Genomic DNA, 22,301 nt, shown 5'->3' with positions numbered 1-22,301 from the left:
ATCAGTCAACTTAATATTCATTATTATACTATGAAGATTGAGAGATATTAAAGACTACACTAAGAGCAATAACAAATGGTTGCTAATGGCAAACAGGAACTGAAACCTTCCAGACTGATTTGAACAAAAACATGATCACAGTTAACTCGGTGTAGGTTTGTAGTCTATTAATTGCATGGGTCGCTTCTCTGACTTTTCAAACTGGAAGTAAAAGAAATTAATTACTGAATGTAGTGATTTGTTTCCTCCAGTATTACATTTTAATTAAAAAGTTTCCCCACTTAGATAACTATACCCTTATTTCATGCATAAAAAAAATAAAATGTGCTCACTTAATGACTTAATTTAAGAATGCTGGGAGAGAGACCATGTATAACTTGACATAACATCCTATGGTGCTTCCTCTCATTTACATGACAACTGATTACAGCTTCAGTCTTATTGTTAGAAACTGTATTTTTAAATTGACTGTAAAAGGTTTTCTGTCTTTAAAAAAAAAACAAAAACAAAAAAACATGATTTTTTTTTTAAATATATATATTTATTTAACTGTACACTACATTTAAAAGTTTGGGGTCAATAAGAATTTCAAATAAATTAATGGTGAAATATGTAAGATTTCTGTCCGCTAGAGGTCGTTAGAGGCCTATTCAAAACAAAGGCGTAGCTTGATGACGGCAAGTTTGAGCGCAGAATCTTGGGACATGGCCTTTACCTCACAGCCGGTGGAAACAATCGGGATAAAACTCGGGAAGAAATCATGTTCATAGATGCGATTATTAACGTTATTGTTGTACTATGAAGCAGAGCAGGACCGAGTGTTGTATGCACGTGACGTCACCGTTGACCGTTACGACTGCGGTCACGCCAACTGAGTTTCACAAAAACTGAACTGCAGCATTGGTTTTCAGCGTGAATGCCGCGAAAAACACACAAAACACTTCCAAAACGGAAAAGAGCTTTGTGATTGACTGTACAAATAGCTTTGACACAAAACCTGAGGTATATATTTAAAGACTGCAGAAAAAAGAAGCAAATGGATCTCTGCAATTCACAGAAACAGCTGGACTCCAGGCAGAGAAACATGGATTTGCAGAATCATTTTGTGTCAAATTGTTGGATTTTGAGGTAAAAATCATACCGTATATATTGTATTGTTATATATTATGTTGGCAAATCATCAATTAAATATTTACTATCTTATATTCTGCATAATTGTGTGTTTTAAAATAAACACTGACAAAAACTATAGCCTACTATAAAACTATAGGCTATATATTTATGTTGTAGGGCTGGACAATATGACGATATAACATTGATATAAGTGATTACGCGGATTTAGACCTACCTATATTGTAGTTATATAAAATATTCACAGGCAGATTTGCTTTATGTATTTCCCCGGCGTCGAAATCAGGCACATATAAATGTCAGGAAACATGATTCCTGGCTGCATGTCAATATCCATGGATTAGGTTTATTTGACAAGTTGTAAGGAACACTTTCGAGTCCAACCTTTAGTATAATCGTTTGTTTTACTCGCGTTTTCTCAGTTTCCCCTATTAAATCCAGTCATGCAGCAGGTTCTTTTTTCTCACGATTTACAAATGGTTGCAAACATTTGGGATATTTCAAGTAAACAAAATATTCAAAACTGGCCTAGTGGTTTTTGGATATTTTACTGCAAAAATCTTACTGCACCTTTACTATCACTTTTGCAAAAACAATGTGTCCTTGCTGTATAAAAGTAGTAAAGACATTTTTAATGTTACAAAAGATTTCTATTTCAAATAAATGCTGATGTTTTAAACATTTTATTCTTCAAAGAATCCTGAATTAAAAAAAAAAAATTTAAATAGAAAACACTTATTTTAAATTGTAATAATATTTCACAATATTACCGTTTCATATTTGTTGATCAAATAAATGCAGCTTTGGTGAGCAGAAGAGACTTCTTTCAAAAAAAAAAAAAAAAAAATCTCTTACAGATTCCAAACTTTTGAATGGTATTGTATTCATGATGTCACACATAAGTATGCCATCTGGTACTGAGGAAAATTCATCTGAAAGTTGAAAATTCACCACCCTATCGTTGCCAAGTCAGAGACAGTCCCAAACAGAGACAGAGGGGTCAGGGGCCCGGGGGCCTGCAGAGTAATGACACTGACCCACATTAAGGGTCTCACTCAGAGAAACATCCATCACCATGACAACAGTGTCACCTTGTCATCATCCTAACCACTGCCTCGGGATGGCATCTGATCACTGATGATGTTACCATATCCAACACTGAAGGGCATTTTGCAGTTTGAATCATAATGGAGAAAAAAAAAAAAAAAAAGCATATGTCTGTGAATTTAGGCTATATATAACTTCAGATATTTCATAAATAGGTAATCTGGTACAATCAAACTATATCCAATAGCCTGCCAGCCATCAGTTTTAACAATATGCTTAAAAGTACTAACCATTTTTATGTCCCCACATCCACTTACACAAGTGATTATAAGAAATTTAACTGAGAATTGCATTTAAAAATGAATTAAAATTAAATAAAAATGTTTAAAATTATATAAGAATTAATGATGAAATTACAGGGAAATATCCTGTTTTTTTATATATATTAACAATTAAAAAATGAAATAAATGAAGGTGAATGAAATCATCTTTTCATGACGCTGTCAGTTCAGAGCTACATGAAGTATGAACTGAGTTACATGAAGTCAAATGTAATAAAAAAAATCAACCTACAAGAATAAGACAACATTCATCTGATGTCTGAGATGTTTTAAACATTTCCAATTTTAGAGACAGACCTGAGGATTGCTCTTCTAGGTACTAGAAGATAACACATAACAAACATTGTCTGAGGAACATAAAGATCTGCATGATATCAGACTCGCGTTTGTGCCGTCTGTCGAGGCACCAGCACACATACAAAACAGCATATTTGTGCTGAACTGTGGTAAAACAACAGGAACTTCAGAAAATCTGGATATTGTGATTCAAACAAGGATCTGATCCGGTTGATAAATAAATTGTAAATGTCAACTATTGGTATTTCATAGGACTGCATGAATTCTGTGTCTGAGAATGTGTTGTATTTTTTAGTCTACTATAGATGCAAGATACTCAGAATCAGGTTTTTCTTGAGTCAGATATTTGACCGCTCCAGTAAAGGGCTTGCTGCACACATACATACGAATGCAAGACACTGACCTTGAACGGGACAGCTGAGATCAATAATCAATTAGAAACTCAATTTCATGCTGAACTTATAGTAATGTGTTGATTGAAAGTCCTTGTAATTAATGTAAACTAGCCATTACCATGCCACCTGCTAATTCAGAAGTTAAATCATTTCCGAGAGTACAACAATAATGGAAGCTTTCATTATTTTCAGACGACATCTCACCGTTGACTGAACTCTAAGCCAATTGCGTGCTGGGAGCCAAATTTCCCATTAGAGCAGCTCTATTACAAGAGAATGAAAACAAGTGGATTTACATTTTCTGAAGGAAATACTGGTATTTAAAAGGCAGCAAAAGAACTGTGTGAAAGTTTTAGTTAATCTCAAGTTTAGACTTTAGTTCTGTGTAAATGAAGAGCCACTGTTGCAAACAGTAATTAACACAAGGACAAATTCACAGAGAACACTTTTTTTTTTTTTTTTTTTTTTGCATTTCGCATCGCTGCTTTTAAATTGCATTTCTATCGCGCTTCTCGATTTTAAAACGCATCGTTGAGTTAAAGAAGTTCAACTTTTATAAACGCATCTCAAGATGCTGGCTTCTTTTTCCATCAAGCCCAAAGCCGAACACATAGCCTTTCAAAGTATATTGTGCGCAAAAACAGGCCCTCAACACATGCGACTAAAAAGTTTAGCCTTTATCCAGTGTCCAAATAATAGAGTAGTGGGTATCGCTTAACCACCTCATACAAACACTCATCAGCGCTTTGCTTGACTTAATATTACAACCATTGAGTCCTTTTGCAGGCTTAAGTCTAGTGTGACTGGCGGTTTTACTCAGCACTGCATCTATTTAGGCAGCTAGACCAATAAATAAACATATGCAAGGACGGAATTACCAATCACCATCCAGGATGCAAATAGTTACAAGAATTAGACCAATTGGAATTCAGATGTTGTCACTGACAGTTAAATTCTGAATGCTGAACATTCTATATAATTAAAAGGGTTATTTAACATATATATATTTATACAACAGTTCTGTCTGGTTCTCGAATCTGATTGGCTGATAGCCATGCGATATTTCAGTGATAACAGCACTCCTACTGCCTTTTCACCGTTTGTATCACTCCGCTTGAAGTGACCGTCATGGCGGCCGATCAAATCAACCGTAATTTTTACAAATACTACTTCTTGTACCACGAACTGTAGTTTTAATAGTTTTTTAGGCGAGAATGTAGTTGTTTAGACCTGAAATATGTGACTCATATTTAATAACAGCGCCTATTTTACCATTTGTTTTGACGTTTTCGGAGATGCGAGCTCGAGTGGGTCAGCGGCCTATAAGTGCTTCTGTAAACGCCGAGAACAGCTTCATCTCGGCCAGTGCCTCAGGGATTTGCCGCTGGCTCTTATAGTGGTTAAACATGAGACATAATTCAATTTGAGTACATAGAACGGGCAATCTTTGGTCTTATTAATCTATTATTTGTTCCAGAGCAAGTCGAATTGTGCTATATTAAATTTGATAATAATAAACGTTACGTTACATCCTTATATAGCACATTGGCTACAACTAGACGGGACATATCAGACTCTTCTCCGCTCTTCAAATATGTAAAACATTAAACTTTATAAACATATGTATTTTTGAGTAAAGAAAACGCTTTACAATTTTTTTTTCAACAGATCTTTATTTACCTTTGCATTGCACAGAGGAGATGTCCAAACTGCGTGCGCACTTTATTCAGGAGGTGAGGCAGATTAATGAGGCTTGATTGACAGTTTGAGGATCCAATGGAGTTAGGAGGTTTTGTCACAAGCTCTTTAAAATCATTTTCATTCGTTAAATATTTGTAAAACCCACATACAAGCGTAAATGGTGACCTAATTTTTTACTAGTGCTTTATGTTTGACTGAACTGTACAGTTGTGCTTATTTGTTGTTCTAAATATTATTGTTAATAAATATGATTTTATATAAAGATGTCCATTAAGTAATATGGATTGAGTGAACATTACATTAATACGCCATTAGATGGCGGCAACACTTTACAGGAGAATGAGTCAGTGAAGCACAAGAGACTTTTAAATTGAAAGGAAATTTTGCAAAAGGAAGTTGTTTTAGCGCTGTGGTGTAATGGATTTTACGGAAAAGGACAAATACAAAGATCGCTTTCCTCAGCGGACATTCAAACGGACTTGTATAAAGGATATAATATTATAGACATCGACTTGAAGAATGAATGTAATGCAATATACCAACCAGACACAGGTAATAGCCTACTCTCTCTCTCTCTCTCTCTCTCTCTCTCTCTCTCTAATACTGTACAAAATTCAATGTGTTTCAATGAAGCGACTCAACGTTCCTTCGTTACTAGTTCTAAAGTGACGTTTTAGAGTTAGTAACGGAGGCTTGGTCCAACTGTCAACATGAGATATGAATCCGTGGCGGAAGGAAGTAGTGCTGCACAAAAGAGGGTTTTAAAGACACTCCGTTGTTGTTCTTATTTATTTACACACTCGTGCCGTCGAACTGTTGTATAAACGCAATATCACACTCGTAGCCGTGCGATATGGCTGTATATCAGCACGCTGTGATTGCCTGCGGCCTCGTGCCTACGGACAGCCATATCGCACGGCTACGAGTGTGATATTGCTCATTTAATAAAAATATAATAACACTTAAAGGGATAGTTCACCTAAAAACGAAAATTCTGTCATCATTTACTCATTCTCAAGTTGTTCCAAACCTGTATGGATTTCTTACTTCTGCTGAACACAAATATATTTTGAAGAATGTCAGTAACCAAACAGTTGACGGGCCCCATTGATTATTTATTTTTTTGTTATTCCATACAATGGAAGTCAACGGGGCCCTGGGCCTGTTTGGTTACCGACATTCTTCAAATATCTTCTTTTGTGTTCAGCAGAAGACAGAAATTCAAACAGGTTTGGAACAACTTGAGGGTGAGTAAATGATGACAGAATTTTCATTATTGGGTGAACTATCCCTTTAAATAAAATGAATGAGACGTGGTCAGCAGTGTGGGAACTGTGCATTTATCCTGACATATGTAAATGACACGATTTAAGGTTTTTATATTTATCTACAATCATAAAGGAACAGTGTACACAGAAAGAGAGAAAGAGAAAGATGCATGAAAGGTCAAGTAAGGTTAGACTCTCAGATCTCTTGGCACAGTAGGAGAGAGCTGTGGTTCGACCACATTAAATAAAGCAATGCCTTCCAAAATCTTTGAGCCTTAGGGCAAGTGTGCCGCACATGTCCTGAAATGTGAAGCCAAAACTTTTGATCGCCTCTATTGGCTGACTGCTGTAATAGGTCATAAGTCCCGCCTTCTCCATGTAAAATAATCAAATTAGATGTCAAATAATTGTTTTCAGAAGATGGTTTCTGTCATTTTAGAGAGTTCTTATGTTGATGTATATTCCAGTAGTTATTGATGCTACTGTATCAAAACAGGCTGTAACGCCATGATTGACAGTCGTGCTTACGATTGAGACTCGGGCTCCGAATAACTGTTATTTTGGCTTCAGTTTTTGGCTTCAAGTGGAGACACGTCATCCTTTTTTTTTTTTTTTTTTTTTTTAAATAGTCTATGGCCTAGGGACACATTAAACTTCCGCCCAGTTAATGCCCCATAAATGCTGAATTAAGTTTTAATGTCATTTTTCTATCATCTGTGGTCAGACTGTTGAAGAATTAGATGTTTTGATTCACCAACTTAATCAGCCAATCAAACAAACTTCACCTTGCTTTACTCCAATTTAATTACAGGAGATCTGCCCGTCACATTATCACAATGTCGTCTTCTTCCCACTGATATGTTTTAATTACACGCTCCATGTGGTTCCTCAGGAGGGACCAGATTGTGTGAAATAATACAATGGAGATAAACAAAACCAGCCATATAGGCATAAAGAGACACAGCCGGTCGCCTCAGTGTTTGTTAGAGAGGGATATGAATTTTGCACACCACACAACGACCCCATGAAGAACGACCACATATACATTTGATCCAGAACCTCAAATAACAGTCACCAGGACTGAAGCAGGGTCAAAAAGAAAGCACAATCTGGGAAAAATGATATCGAAACAAAACCTCACCCTTTTTGATGGAGTCACAACTGCAAACAACTTTGTATGACATTGTATACAATTCAGGCAATATGCAAATACAACATTAGATCTGGGAATAGGGCATTTAAAAAAAAAAAAAATGAACCAAATAACCATTTCGTTACTGGCTTTTGCATATGCATTCTTTCTAGTGATACATTCTGAACAGCGCAGCAAAACCACTAATGAATTCAGTGCAACACAGCAACAATAGATTTTTATGAGCCAGTTCTTTTTAGTGAATCAAAAGCATACAGTGCAACCAGAGAAATCTGACTCCCGAACAACTGATTCTTATGAGCCGGTTCTATTTAATGAATCAAAAGCAAATAAAGCAATTGCAGTAGTCCGGTTCCCGAACAATTGATTCTGTTGAGCTTGCTTTTTTTTGGTGCATCAAAAGCAGATAAAGCACCTAATGTAGTCCGATTAATGAACAATTAATTCTAATGAACTGGGTCTTTTTAATGAATCATATGCCAGTGTAGTCTGGTTCTTGAATAACTGATTCTTATCAGATGGTTTATTTTACAGGGTCCTTGTTACATATGTTACATGTACTTACTGTAATAACAACAGTAAATTTTGCATAATTACACACAACTAAACTTAAACCAAACTCGATATAAAGAGTAAATGTTAATTAATATTGCTCGGTACCTAAAATGTATAATTACACTGCAAAAGGTCACCTTAGTCACTCAACCACATGCAACCTTCAACTGTGAGACTTCTGGAAATCTGGTGTAGTTTCTTACTGGTTGGTCATATGACAACTTTTTGAGTTTTGCCAGTGGTATTTTATAAAATAAAATGTGTTATAAAGTATATAAATGTATTCTACTGTATATTACTACTGTTGTGTAATATATTGAGGCAAATTGCATTATTCCACCTTCTAGTGGCTTTAAGTCTGTGTAAACAAACCTATAAGAATTGTTTTAAAGGTGCCATCAAATTGAAAATTGAATTTACCTTGGCATAGTTGAATAACAAGAGTTCAGTACACGGAAATGACATACAGTGAGTCTCAAACTCCATTGTTTCCTCCTTCTTATATAAATCTCATTTGTTTAAAAGACCTCCGAAGAACAGGCGAATCTCAAAATAACACAGACTGTTACGTAACAGTCAGGGTGTATGCCCCCAATATTTGCATATGCCAGCCCACGAGGCATTACACATCAGACTAGGTAAGCAAGCAAGGACAACAGCGAAAAATGGCAGATGGAGCAATAATAACTGACATGATCCATGATATTTTTAGTGATATTTGTAAATTGTCTTTCTAAATGTTTCGTTAGCATGTTGCTAATGTACTGTTAAATGTGGTTAAAGTTACCATTGTTTCTTACTGTATTCACGGAGACAAGAGAGCCGTCGCTATTTTCATTTTTAAACACTTGCAGTCTGTATAATTCATAAACACAACTTCATTCTTTATAAATCTCTCCAACAGTGTAGCATTAGCCGTTAGCCACGGAGCACTATCAAACTCATTCAGAATCAAATGTAAACATCCAAATAAATACTATACTCACATAATCCGATGTATGCATGCAGCATGCATGACGAACACTTTGTAAAGATCCATTTTGAGGGTTATATTAGCTGTGTGAACTTTGTTTATGCAGTGATAGAGTCAAGAGCTTGGGAGGGGGCGGAGAGCGTGCGATTTAAAGGGGCCGCAGCATGAATCGGCGCATTTCTAATTATGCCTCAAAATTAAAAATTAATTAAAAAAAATCTATGGGGTATTTTGAGCTGCAACTTCACAGACACATTCAGGGGACTCCTTAGACCTATATTACATCTTGTAAAAAAACGTTCGATGGCACCTTTAAATGTATTATTCAAATGATAATTTAGCAATGGATTCTCTAAAATTGCGTATTCCTTAAAATAGGATAGAATTATTAATAGAGCAACTAAGGAACCAGGATTGTTGAGATAAAACCAAATTCAATCAAATTACATTCCCTATAAATCACGAGCGTGAATTTAACATGAGTACTTATATACATTGTACTATAATATTACTGGAAATCACATGAAGTACACTAAGGAAAATGTAATCTACAAATTTAACGACTGAAGAAATGAGGGTTCAAGTTCTCCACTGCCCACACACAATATGTGCTCTTCTTGACAGCATTTTTTTGGGGGTTTTTTTGGCCGCTTTAATGTTTGGAGTAGTTCATTCATGCCAAAAACCACACTGCACACCTCAGGAAAGATCAAATTACGTGCATATAAACAGTAAGGGTATGTGTACTTGAAAATGTTATCATCGCTCATCATTTGTCAGGTGAAAATAAGTCGCTTGGAAGAGTAATAGCACTCTGCCTTTTGCCAAGCAACATACAGTATACATTCCAGTGTACATCTTTTGGCACAACAAACTGCCGTTGAAATACTGTAACACTGCTTACCTTTAAATACAGCGTTTCCCATTTCTCATTCCCATTAACTAGACTGAGGTGGCCTGCCATGCCACATCCGCATTTAAATGCAGAGTGAATCTGCTAAAATATCCCTGATATTATATGACAGTAAAGGCTCGCATTAGGCTATATGTTCATGTAATCTATATGTTCATGTAATTAATTTACATGGGTTGGAGTTCTTAATTTTGAATTCTCAAAGTGCACCAGATTGATGAATTTAACTTTAACATGTACAAAATTGTCCACTGCCCTAGACCCCCCCCCAGAGAGACTGAGGTCCACTCCCACAGTCTCTCAAAATCCTGTGGGAAACACTGAAATCTGACAGAGGAAAAGTGTACAATCACTTGCCTTTCAGCTTTCATTGATTTAACACTAAAGTAATATCAAATCTACAGAATATCAGAGAGTGTAAAATAAGCTCAAAGTTCCTCACAGCAGCCCTGGGCCACATCACACCGTTAGCATTTGATTCTGACCGTTTTATACTTCCCACAGTGAGACTGCAGTTTTCAAATCTCAATATCATCTGCAGGAGCTATAAAACCATTTAATTTCATACCTTGAGGTTCATCTGACCATACTTGTGCGATAACGATTATAATGAAATCATCAGTCACCTGTGCTATCCACATAAAGGTTCAATAAAGGCCACAGGAAGCGCAATGCCCTTTTCAGTTACACAATATCATTTGGAAAAACACAAACCCTGCGTTAAAAAGGCTGGGATGCCCCCCACCCCACCCTAGAAAATTGTGTTCCTATGCCAAAAATTGTGTCTATCGAGTACAGAAGTAATATCCGCCAGGGGAAGATGTGCTGGATCAATGAAATACTCAGGATGAGAAACTTTACAGTCTATAGTTGGGGGACAATCTGAACAGATGTAAAGAGTTTATGAGGTGTTTAACAGCAGTACAGCAGCGGTGACAATCTCAAGTGATATAAAACGTCTTTGAGGATCTCATGTGTGCTGCCAAACAAGGCAGAAACAAGTATCTCAGGTGGCATGCATGTCAAAAAAAGCACTTGACCTCTAAAACAAGTTTTTTTTTTCTTCATGTGTATATGTAAACCAGGGGGTACTTGATCTTGATTTTTGAAAAAGATTTTTGCTTGGTTAAACATGTTTTTCATGTCTCTTATGCTTACCAAGGCTGCATTTATTTGATCAAAAATACAGTAAAAATGGTAATATTGTGAATTATTATTACAATTTAAAATAACTTTCTATTTTAATATGTTTTACAATGTAATTTATTCTTCTGGTGGCAAAGCCGGATTTTTAACATCATTACTCCAGACTTCAGTGTCACATGATCCTTCAGAAATCATTATAATATGCTGATCTGCTGATCAAGTAACATTTCTTATTATTATAAATTCTTTGAAATAGAAATCTTTTAAATCATTATAAATGTATTTATTGTTACTTCTGATTCATTTAATGCATCCTTAATAATGAATAAAATATATATATATATATATATATATATATATATATATATATATATATATATATATATATATATATATATATATATATATATATATATATATATATATATATAAAAAATACTGACCCCAAACTTTTGAACAGCATATATAATTACATTTATTTTAAAAATATTGAATTATAGATAATGATATCCAGATAATGATAATAATACTGGTGTCAATAAAGAGGTACTTTAACCTTGTTTATTGGGTGTACAAACTAAAAAAAAGGTTGGAAAACACTATTCTAAAAGAAAAAAAGAAAAAACTCCCAGTCTGCTATATTACAAGTCAAGTAGCTAAGCAATTGTGAAAAATTAGTGTGCAAAAGAAAGTTTCCCACTGTGACCTCAGAGGTGTTGTGTGATTGGCTGGCCTGTGCCTCAACTCATAAATCTGATTGGATGTCTGCAGTGTGGGGACCAGCAGAGCAGACATCCAGAAAAGTGTAGCTTCACAAATGGATTATTAAACATCCATTCTTTACGACCTCGCTGCCAGCCACCCTCATTTTCCCCTCAGGAGTCCATCTGCACAGGATGACACCTCGGCTATGCTCTAAACCTAACCCAACTTTGATTCATGCTCTTCAGAAGCACCAAGGAAATATGGTAGAGCAGAAACAAAGGGGCTAAGAAAGACTAAAAAAAAAAAAAAAAACTCACGGGGTCCAAAGCATGGGGAAAGTGTCCCGCTCCTCCTGCGTGTACTCGCTGAGCTTGCGAGGAATCTCTCTGGGTTGAGGAAGTTCCTCTGTCAGGTTCTTCAGAATATCCTCAGGAAGGACCTAACATGAGCGAAGATACTTTTATTATTGCACACACACTGCTGTAACGAAAGATGACTGCAGAACTACAAATCAGAGTCAGGACTGGATCCTGTCTAACCCAATTCACTACTTTCTCTAATTATATATATATATATATATATATATTATAAAAATAAAAAAAATCTGGATTAATATGGATTAATGATGACGTAATTGTTGCATTATGTAGCATCTTAATCGGATACATCGCATCCTTCACTGAAGCATTCATCAAACCTGCTGAAATGTTTCTCCTTCCCAAACATGTCAAGCTTTGGACAGTGCATCAATGAACATAAATCAGAGCATCAACTGAGAGCTTACATCATCTGGAAAGAGGTGAAGCCGTTGCATCATGGTCCTTCTGGTGAGGTTTTTGGGAAGCATCCCGTAAACAGCAAGTTTAATGATCTGTGGAACAAAAAAAGGCAGGCCAGAGATTTGGCCACGACTTTAGTCAATTTCTCTCTAAAGAATACATGTGGAGATTTCTGCCTTTTCAATCTCAAAACAAAATAAATAATAATTAAATAAAATCATTATACACATAAAATCTGTATTTAATTTTTTTTTTTTTAAAGAAAATGATTTATATACACACACAATACACACACAAAAAAATGGCAATGCAAAAAACTGATTTGTAACAACTTATGCAATTTATTTTATTATTCCACTCTGGAAGTCTATTGCAGCCCATAGAACTGCTTGCGGGAAAGTTATTAAATTTAACACAAAGAAAGAAGAGAGTCTGAACTTTCACCATAGCAAATTTGAAGTCTCTAACTCAAACCCTCTAGCGCCACCAACTGTCCAAGTAACTTTTGAACCATAAGGCTAGAAACAAAAGTATTTTTCCTCTGATTCCTTGGCTCAAGACGATTCGATTGCATTTTCAATCAAAAAAAAAAAAAAAAAAAAAATCCACCATTTTGAATTTTCTGAAAAAAAAAAATAATAATAAAAAATAATAATTTTTTCAAATCCCTCCTAGAAGGTTTGTCTGATTTTCACCAAAATTGGCTCAGATCATCTTCAGACCATGCTGGAAAAAAGTTATTAAAAGCTTTTTGATAAACCCAACCATTCTCGAATAATGCAATCAACAATTTCATGGCATGTTGCCAACCTGATTCTGAGGCTGTGACACTGCAACGCTTTGCCAAATTAGATTTGTTCGAGATGCATTGGTGCTGCGCAGACCGATCGGCAAATGACATCAAAGTACCCCGGGAGCAATTTAAAAGCATAAGGAGTTGTAAGCTCTCCAATCGCTCTTGCTGTAATTTGATGTCATTCGCCGATCGGTCTGCGCAGCACCGATGCATCTCGAACAAGCCTATTGACACCAAAATTTCTCTGCTCACACATCATCCATTTGGTAACAACACCACCTATTGGTCAAGAGTGATAAGCAATTTAATCATATCACATGTAACTGCATTTGTGAATTTTTAGCCATTTTTGCTAAAATAATCTAAAAATGTCTTTAATAACTCATTGTTGAAGTTGCTCTGAAGCCATGCTTGCATAACTCACTGTGCTTTTTTGTGCTTGGCCCCGATAATTGCTGCTCACAGCTATATTTAATAAATTTGCTAAGTTATCACAAATCTTTTTTTTTTTCTCTTTTTTTGCTTTGTCATTATGGTGTACGGACTGTAAAAAAGTAATTTAAACCAGGTTAGCATAAGGCTGCAGCATAACAAAATGTGAAAAATTAAGGGGTATGAATACATTATGTGTTTGTAAGGTGTTATTTTTACACAACTAAAAAGTAAAAGCCAATCATTCGTCAATATTCAGCCACTCCCATGATTAAAATAAATATATATCAGTCCCTTTGCCACCACACCATATGAATACACAAGCGAGTGGCCATTTTTAACATGTCATCCAACCATCCACAAAACACCAACCCAACCCCATCATTCTTTCATCAAGATATTAATCAAGGATTTTTTTTGCTCTCTTCTGAATGGTAGATGTTTGATGGATGAAAGCTGTCTGAGGGAGTAATCGCTCTTCACAACTCCGTCACCTTCCTCTGATCATTATCCACAATTATCCCCGATACATTCCCCCCTTGACTGGAATAACTCAGCCCAAGTCAAGCATTCATCTTGTTAATGACAGAGAATGAGCAGAGCGCTGGAGAATATGGAGGGCGGCAGCAGGCTGAATTTGAGTTTGCTTTTTCTGGGCCACAGCACAGCACCTACACACGACTACACTTCTTCAGGTGCGTTATCAGTTGCGGCCCACAGAAGAAAACCCACTCAGGGTCAGCAGCTTGCGTGCCTGGACTATGGATGGGCTCCTACTGTCTGTCACTGTGGAAAGTTACGGTCAAGGTTACTTTAAATAGGTGAACAACAGCAGAGAAAGATGGGATATGCACTCTGCATCTCACTAAAGTTGAAAAAAAAAAGAATTTAAGAAATGTACTGGCAACTGTACAATTGACTATTTAATTTTACCTAACATATTATTTATCCATCATATTGAAGAGATTATGAAGGTTTACTTATGCTCTTTTTGAGTGTCTTTATGCTCTTGAGTGTCTATAGACGTTTAAGAGGTTGTGTTGATTGCAATATTGAGGTGTTCAGTTTTATTTCCACTTTAGAAAATAAACATGTGATTGTTCTCTGTACAAATCAACTGTTTCTTGTTTTTAATTGGCATGTCTCTCTTAGGTGTTGTAGACAAGTGCACCTTTGAGCCTACATCCAGTATGAGTAAAATACTTTTCCCTGCTACAGTGGTGAAAAATACTTTTAATATTAAAGCTGCAAGCAGCGATGAAAGGGCCCTCGCACCCGGGGCCACCGCCACCCGTTGGCCTTAGGAAAACAGTGGCCGACATGCATGTAAGCGAGTAAATACAGGAGAAATATGGCAAAGTCATGTAGATGTGCCACACTTCCTGCTGCCAACAGGTGGCGCTTTGACTAACTGAATATTGTCATGTAGATGTCTTCAGGCCAAGACTATTATCAAACATGTGACGTTTGGAGCAGACTGGACATTGTATGCCTGAGTTACAACAGCTTCCTCCTTCATGGCGAAACATCAGACTTTGTCAGGCCGCCACGGACACGCCCTTCAGCGAAAACTCAAGATCATCGCAATGTAACGTCGCTAAGGTCTTTAGATTAGGCTGACCAAATATGATGTTGATCTGGTTAAATCTCTATGAGGAGTTAATCACAGTGTAAAACATGTCATTTCCTGTTACTCACAGGTGGCGCTATTACTATAACTGAATATTGCCATGTAGATGTATTCAGGCCAGGACCAAACATGTGACATTTGGGGCACTGTATGCTCGAGTTACAACAACTTCCTGTTTCATGGCGAAACATCGAATTTCGTCGGGCCGCCACGGACGCGCCCTTCAGCGAAAACTCAAGATCTTCGCAATTTAACGTTGCAAAGGCCTTTAGATTAGACTGACTAAATATGATGTTTATCTGATAAAATCTCTGGGAGGAGTTTGTTAAAGTAAAATGACTGGAAATTGCAAAAAATGCACAAATTTTACAGAGAAAAGTCAAAATATTTCACTTCCTGTTGCGTTTTCAGACTTTGCACCCAGGGATTTTTTTGTAGACACTGGGCTGTTGGATGTGTCTACCAAATTTCATACTTGTATGTGAAACATAGTGAGTTTTAATCGCAATTAATCGTTTGCAAAATAAAAGTCTGTGTTTACGTAATATATATGTGTGTGTTCTGTGTACAATAATTATGTATATATAAATACACACACATACAGTTTAGAAATATATGCATGTATGATAAATATATATATTTATATATATTTTATATTACATATAAACATTTTATATATAAATATAAAATTTTTCTTAAATATATACATGAATGTGTGTGTATTTATATATACATAATTATTATACACAGAACACACACATATATATTACATAAACACAGACTTTTATTTTGCAAACGATTAATCGCGATTTAGTATGAAATAGTACTTTCTTGTAAAGCATAATGAAATAATACTTGTTATATTTATAACTTGTGATTTTACAGCATACAAAGCACTTCGGCTTCATCGAGTGCCATCCTCATTCAACACAAGAATATAACAAGAAGACTTAAAGCTGCCCGAGATTTGTTATTCTCCAAAAACACGAGGGTGTGAATCACAGCGCAGGTTGAGAGAGAGGGTGTTTTTTCAATCCATGCGCGTCAGCGGCAGGTGACACTTTAGAGGTGTATATTAGAAGCAGACAGGCCAGGAAAGACTAGTGTTTTAATAATGTAGAGGTGTTTGAGTCTTGAAAGAGCACATTAAAATCTCTCTGACTTTGAGAGAGAAAACTATTTCTTAGTTGGGTGAAGGAAAGACTGGGAAAATAGCAGGAGAGATAAGCACTGAAAGAATGATGGAGAACTGAGCAATATGGGGTTTGTGCTGCATTTATTATTCAAATGTGTGTCATGCTGATTGTGAGAGAATATTTTGCTCTGCAACTGCCACTATCTGAAATTATTAAAAGAAACATTTGGGCATAATTTACATAAATTAATAAATGAAGTCGATTTTCACCTCCCTCCAAGGTGCAAGCAATTTGAATTAAATTATGAACATGTTTGTACCATTGGCAGGTTTGTGAGTGACATGGGGATGCGGTTATTGGAGAAATAACTGCGAAACTGAATTTGTCACAGAGAAACGTCCGGTTCAAAAGCCACATTTAGAGAAGGATACTCACAGCTGTTGGGTCTTTTTTGTGCATTTGGGCTGCGGTGAGCTGCTTAAATGATCCAGGGTAACTGTGGGATGAAAAAGCAGTTTTTTAGTTTTTTCAAATCAGACCTATAAGTCACAGTTTAAACATTTTGGAAAGCAGCATATTGTTTCTATTACATGCACCATGCATACAGTAAATCATGTGGTTCCGATCTCAAATTTCCTTTTCTTTTTTCTCTTTGTCAGCACAAAGAAAAAAACAGCCGAGAGCAGGGCATAAATGAAAGATTATAAAAAAAAAAAGCATATGAGAGAGAGGGCTATGTTTACCCAGTGTGAGACGAATACACTTTCTGTTCCCATTTATTTCCAGAGAAGGCGATGTGTCTGGTGTTCATGACCACCACATGATCTCCAATATCACCTGGGAACAAGACATATGTATGTGATAAATCTGCACATTCAGCTTGAACTCTTGATATTAGCCCCTGCTGAGGAAAGTGGAATTTAATGGTGTCAAAAGTACTGGTTCTTTGCTACTAAGTAAATACAAATAATAAATACTATAATTATTATTTGTCCAACAACAATATTGACAAAAAAAAATAAAAAAAAATGGGCAAGCATAAAGATTTGAGCAAGTTTGACAAGGGCCAAATAGTGATGGCTAGATGACTGGGTCAGAGTATTTCCAAAACTGCAGCTCTTGTGTTCCCGGTCTGCAGTGGTCAGTATCTATCAAAAGTGGTCCAAGGAAGGAACAGTGGTGAATCAGCGCCAGGGCCATCGGCGGCCAAGGCTCATTGATGCAAGAAGGCTGGCCTGTGTGGTCCGATCCAACAGACGAGCTCCTGTAGCTCAAATTGCTCAAGAAGTTAATGCTGGTTCTGATAGAAAGGTGTCAGAATACACAGTGCATCGCAGTTTGTTGTGTATGGAGCTGCATAGCCGTAGACCAGTCAGGGTGCCCATGCTGACCTCTGTCCACCGTCGAGAGCACCAACAGTGGGCGTGTGAGCATCAGAACTGGACCACGGAGCAATGGAAGAAGGTGGCCTGTCTGATGAATCACGTTTTCTTTTACATCACGTGGATGGCTGGGTGCGGGTGCGTGTGCGTCGCTTACCTGGGGATCACATGGCACCAGGATACATTATGGGAAGAAGGCAAGCCGGCGGAGACAGTGTGATGCTTTGGGCAATGTTCTGCTGGGAAAACTTGGGTCCTGCCATCCATGTGGATGTTACTTTGACACATACCACCTACCTAAGCATTGTTGCAGACCATGTATGGAAGCGGTATTCCCTGGTGGCTGTGGCCTCTTTCAGCAGGATAATGCACCCTGCCACAAATCAAAAATGGTTCAGGAATGGTTTGAGGAGCACAACAACGAGTTTGAGGTGTTGATTGGCCTCCAAATTCCCCAGATCTCAATCCAATCGAGCATCTGTGGGATGTGCTGAACAAACAAGTCCGATCCATGGAGGCCCCACCTCTCAACTTACAGGACTTGAAGGATCTGCTGCTAACATCTTGGTGCCAGATACCACAGCACACCTTCAGGGGTCTAGTGGAGTCCATGCCTCGACAAGTCAGGGCCTATTTTGCATCAAAAGGGGGACCAACACAATATTAGGAAGGTGGTCATGATGTTATGCCTGATCGGTATATATATTGCATTGTTTTTGTAAATTTTGTCAACCGGCCACTTCATTAGGTACACACATTCAACAGCTTGTTAACGCAAATATCTACGGCAGCAACTCAATGCATTTAGGCAGGTAGACATGGTCAAGATGATCTGCTGAAGTTCAAACTGAGCCTCAGAATGGGAAAGAAAGGTGATTTAAGTGACTTTGAATGTGGCTTGTTTGTTGGTCCCAGACAGGCTGGTCAGAGTATTTCAGAAACTGTTGATCTGCTGGGATTTTCACAAAAAAACAAACATCTCTAAAGTTTTCAAAGAAACCCTAGAGCAAAAATACCTTGTTGATGCTAGAGGACAGTGGAGAATGGCCAGACTGGCTTGAGCTGATAGAACGGTATCCGTCACTCAAATAACCACTCGTTACAAATGAGGTCTGCAGAAGAGCAACTCTGAATGCACAACACGCCGAACTTTGAAGCAGATGGGCTACAGCAGCAGAAGACCACACTGGTGCCACTCCTGTCAGCTAAGAACATGAAACTGAGCCTACATTTCACACAGGCTCACCAAAATAGGACTATGGAAGATTGTAAAAACATTGCTTGGTCTGATGAGCCTCAATTTCAACTGCGACATTCAGATGGTAGTTTCAGAATTTGGCATAAACAACATGAAAGCATGGATCCATCCTGTCTTGTTTCAATGGTTCAGGCTGGTGGTGCTGCTGTAATGGTGTAAGGGGTATTTTCTTGGCACACATTGGGCCTCTTAGTACCAACTGAGCACCGTTTAAACACCACAGCCGACCTGAGTACGGTTTCTGACCACGTCCATCCCTTTACGACCACAGTGTACCTATCTTCTGATGGCTACTTCCAGCAGGATAATGTGTGCCCTGTCACACAGCTCAAATCATCTCAAACTGGTTTCTTGAAAATGATAATGAGTACTATACTCAAATAACCTCCACAGTCACCAGATCTCAATCCAATAGAGCACCTTTGGGATGTGAGGGACCAAGAGATTTGCATCATGGATGTGCAGCGGAAAAATCTGCAGCAACTTGCTGAATCTATGCCAAAAAGTATTAAGGCAGTTCTGAAAGCAAAATAGCAGTCCTTGCATACTGGTTTTTGCCTAACATTGAATATTGTAGCATTTCACTGGTATTTTTCATTAGCTTCTGAAATTTTTGTATCATGACATCCATAGTGGATTTAATACCCAATAATTTATTTGGAATGATTGGGTCCTTGAGCCAAAACCTAAAATCTCCCATCCAATGGCAGCAACCTTATAGGACATCTCTTAATGTGAACATCCATGTTGTTGAAATGAGATTAAAAAAAAAATAATAATAAAGATAACATGAATCCAATGTAACACTGAATTGTTATTTAACATGTACACACAGGTGTAACTGAGCAACCGAAAACATTTCTGGACAAAAATATAAAAATAATAAAAGCTATTCCTTTAAACCAAGTAAATGAAAACCTTCCTCCGGCTTGGCTGCCTGGCAGAATAACTGCACAGCCTGGAATTTTCATCTCTTGGCCTGTTATGCTCATTCATCTATCAGAGAGTGAGAGTTTCATTAAAAACTCCCAGCATGTCTCAGGAAGGAAGCACCATCAGCGGGTCGGAGGAGGGTGTTCTCGCCTGTGAGTGAGCTGCAGGCACATACAACGTGCAGCTCCAGACTAATGTATCAATTCCAGAGCCTGTCGGGTTCAGAAGTCATGACACCTTACATCTCTCTGGAATTAGCTGCCACACTAGCAGCTTTTCACATTTAGAAGGGAAGAACTGTAATTCCTGTCAGGAATTTATGAGAATAAATCCTGATCACAGCGGTCAGCTTCGGAGTATAATTTTGCAGCATGTTTACTCTACTTTACATTCTGATTAAAGATTCAGCCTTTCATGGTAGATCTAATATGGTATATAACTTATAATGATCATCGTAGTTAGCCTGTGCCTGTTAAGACAAAAATTATTTCCTAACATAAAATATAATGTGCACTATCCCATTTAGACTATACAGAAAGAGCACAGCTTAAACAAACATATGAAGATATAATGTTAACTAAAATAAAGATAGACAAATGGGTAAATATACACTAATCTCCAGTGTTATTACAGTTAACTAAAATATGACCTTAAATTAAAGTACTAAATGACCTAAAATAACTAAAACTAATAATAAAAACTACATAGACATATTTGAATACAAATTACTAGAGCTTTAACTAAAATTATAATGGAAATACAAAATTAACTAATTCTAATTAAAAGAACTATATTAGTTTCTCACTGCATGTTTTGGTTGCACAGACTGCCACTATTTTAAACCGTGATCGTTTACTTCCATCTTGTGGCCATTGGGCTACTACACATTCTACACAGATATCAATGAATCAGCGCTACCATGTTCTACCTGAGGTGGGAAGTAAAGAGAGAGACCTTAATTTGTTTTAGTAATCACATTTACTCACTCAGCGGATGGTAAATGGGTTTATGTTTCCCTTGAAGCCGCACTGAGCACATCGAGGCGATCTTTCCTGGAGGCTGCAGCCTAGCGTCTATTAGGAACCAGGATCTTGCAAAGGTCGCCCATTGCTTATGGGAAAAAGAGAAAAATTAGTTCGTAATAGTAATAATAATAGTTCAAAGGAAATAAGATTATGCTATTAATCCGTACGACATCTATTGTCCGTGGATGTCTACATTTTATGCAGAATGACAGGTCAGTTAGTCAAGTCAAGTCAATAAGTCAGAATAAGTCTCCTTAACCTGTTAACTGATGCATTATAGCACATTTATCACACTAATCTACCTTCACTAATTTCCATGAACAAATATTTGTTATTCTATCCAAATAAATCCATGCACACAGGTGCAGACATTATACATTATGCACACATCTCAATTCTTTGACCATAAGCTTGTTAGCGCATGAGCTCAATGGAAAGATCACGCTTTCTATTCAAGAAGCATTTAAGCATCGGCTAACAGCGTAGTATCTTTATTAAAGACAGCGACTAGTATGACAGAAAGCAATAACACCTTACCTGGGCTGATCTTGAAAAACTAGACATTTTAAATAAGCATTTGACCTCAATGTGGCTGTAATAGTACAGCAGCAATTTACGTCCCCCCCCCAACAAGGAGGTAAAATATGTCGTTCCTTTTTCTGTAGCCTTACATTTACGCTCTCAGATAAAGTATTATACGTTGCTTGAGTAACTTAAATAACGATAAATATATAATTAACGTTATATAATATATAATTTAATTCGCCACCATCACCACGTGTTGTTATTTATATGCGTGTTTCAATCTGTTCCTACCGACTGTATTTTTTGGTAGCGCGCGCGTCATCTTGAAACGTCCGTGTTGGTTGTAAACGCGCGTAAATTTGTTTTTGTACTGGAGTCTGTCTCGTGCTGTAACAAGTCAACATTATTTTACATGAACACAGCAGCATACTGCTATGGACAGATATGTGCTAGTTGTTATAATCAACCTAGAGCCGAAGAGAGATGGTTCTTTCAACGGTAAGAGGCTTTATTGGTGATAAAATAATGGCATGTATCAGAACTGCGTAATTATCAAAAAGCTTTGACTGTCTATTGCTGTTTTGACACGTATTCATTTTACTGTAGGGGTTGATGAATGTAAGAAGGTGTTTGATAACCTCAAACATATTGCTGGCTCGAGTTTTACACGAGTTCCTCTATTTCCAGGTAAGGTTTGTTATTTATAACCTCTTTTGCCACTCCATTTTCTACCAGTTTTGAAGTGTTAAGTTTGACTTTGTGTTTGTTTAATTTAATTCT

At 37.0% G+C, this 22,301-nt stretch overlaps 2 protein-coding genes across 4 annotated transcripts in view; one reads left to right on the top strand and one right to left on the bottom strand.

The window, feature by feature from the left end:
• mrpl13 (mitochondrial ribosomal protein L13) overlaps positions 1-22,270 on the bottom strand; it is a 22,440-nt gene extending 170 nt beyond the window's left edge. Inside the window, exons 1-6 of one of the 3 annotated variants that reach the window (XM_048152562.1) lie at positions 22,160-22,270; positions 20,958-21,081; positions 17,142-17,235; positions 16,834-16,894; positions 12,410-12,496; positions 11,943-12,064 (exon numbers count right to left, since the gene is read on the bottom strand). In XM_048152562.1, the coding sequence (XP_048008519.1) occupies positions 11,943-12,064; positions 12,410-12,496; positions 16,834-16,894; positions 17,142-17,235; positions 20,958-21,081; positions 22,160-22,168 (497 nt within the window). In that variant the 5' untranslated portion in view covers positions 22,169-22,270. Of the gene's footprint in view, positions 1-11,942; positions 12,065-12,409; positions 12,497-16,833; positions 16,895-17,141; positions 17,236-20,957; positions 21,082-21,298; positions 21,428-21,533; positions 21,709-22,159 lie in introns of those variants that run through there. The other 2 variants (XM_048152561.1, XM_048152563.1) reach the window with 2 other exon arrangements.
• Positions 21,811-22,301, top strand: part of LOC125243157 (MDM2 binding protein) — a 31,538-nt gene continuing 31,047 nt past the window's right edge. The window contains exons 1-2 of the mRNA XM_048152560.1: positions 21,811-22,019; positions 22,128-22,208. Coding sequence (XP_048008517.1) covers positions 21,956-22,019; positions 22,128-22,208 — 145 coding nt within the window. The 5' untranslated portion in view covers positions 21,811-21,955. The remainder of the gene's footprint in view (positions 22,020-22,127; positions 22,209-22,301) is intronic.

The sequence above is a fragment of the Megalobrama amblycephala genome, linkage group LG13, assembly GCF_018812025.1.
Source record: "Megalobrama amblycephala isolate DHTTF-2021 linkage group LG13, ASM1881202v1, whole genome shotgun sequence".
Lineage (NCBI taxonomy): Eukaryota > Metazoa > Chordata > Actinopteri > Cypriniformes > Xenocyprididae > Megalobrama > Megalobrama amblycephala.
The sequence above is the reverse complement of the archived record's forward strand: the minus strand, read 5'-3'. Positions and strand labels throughout refer to the sequence as shown.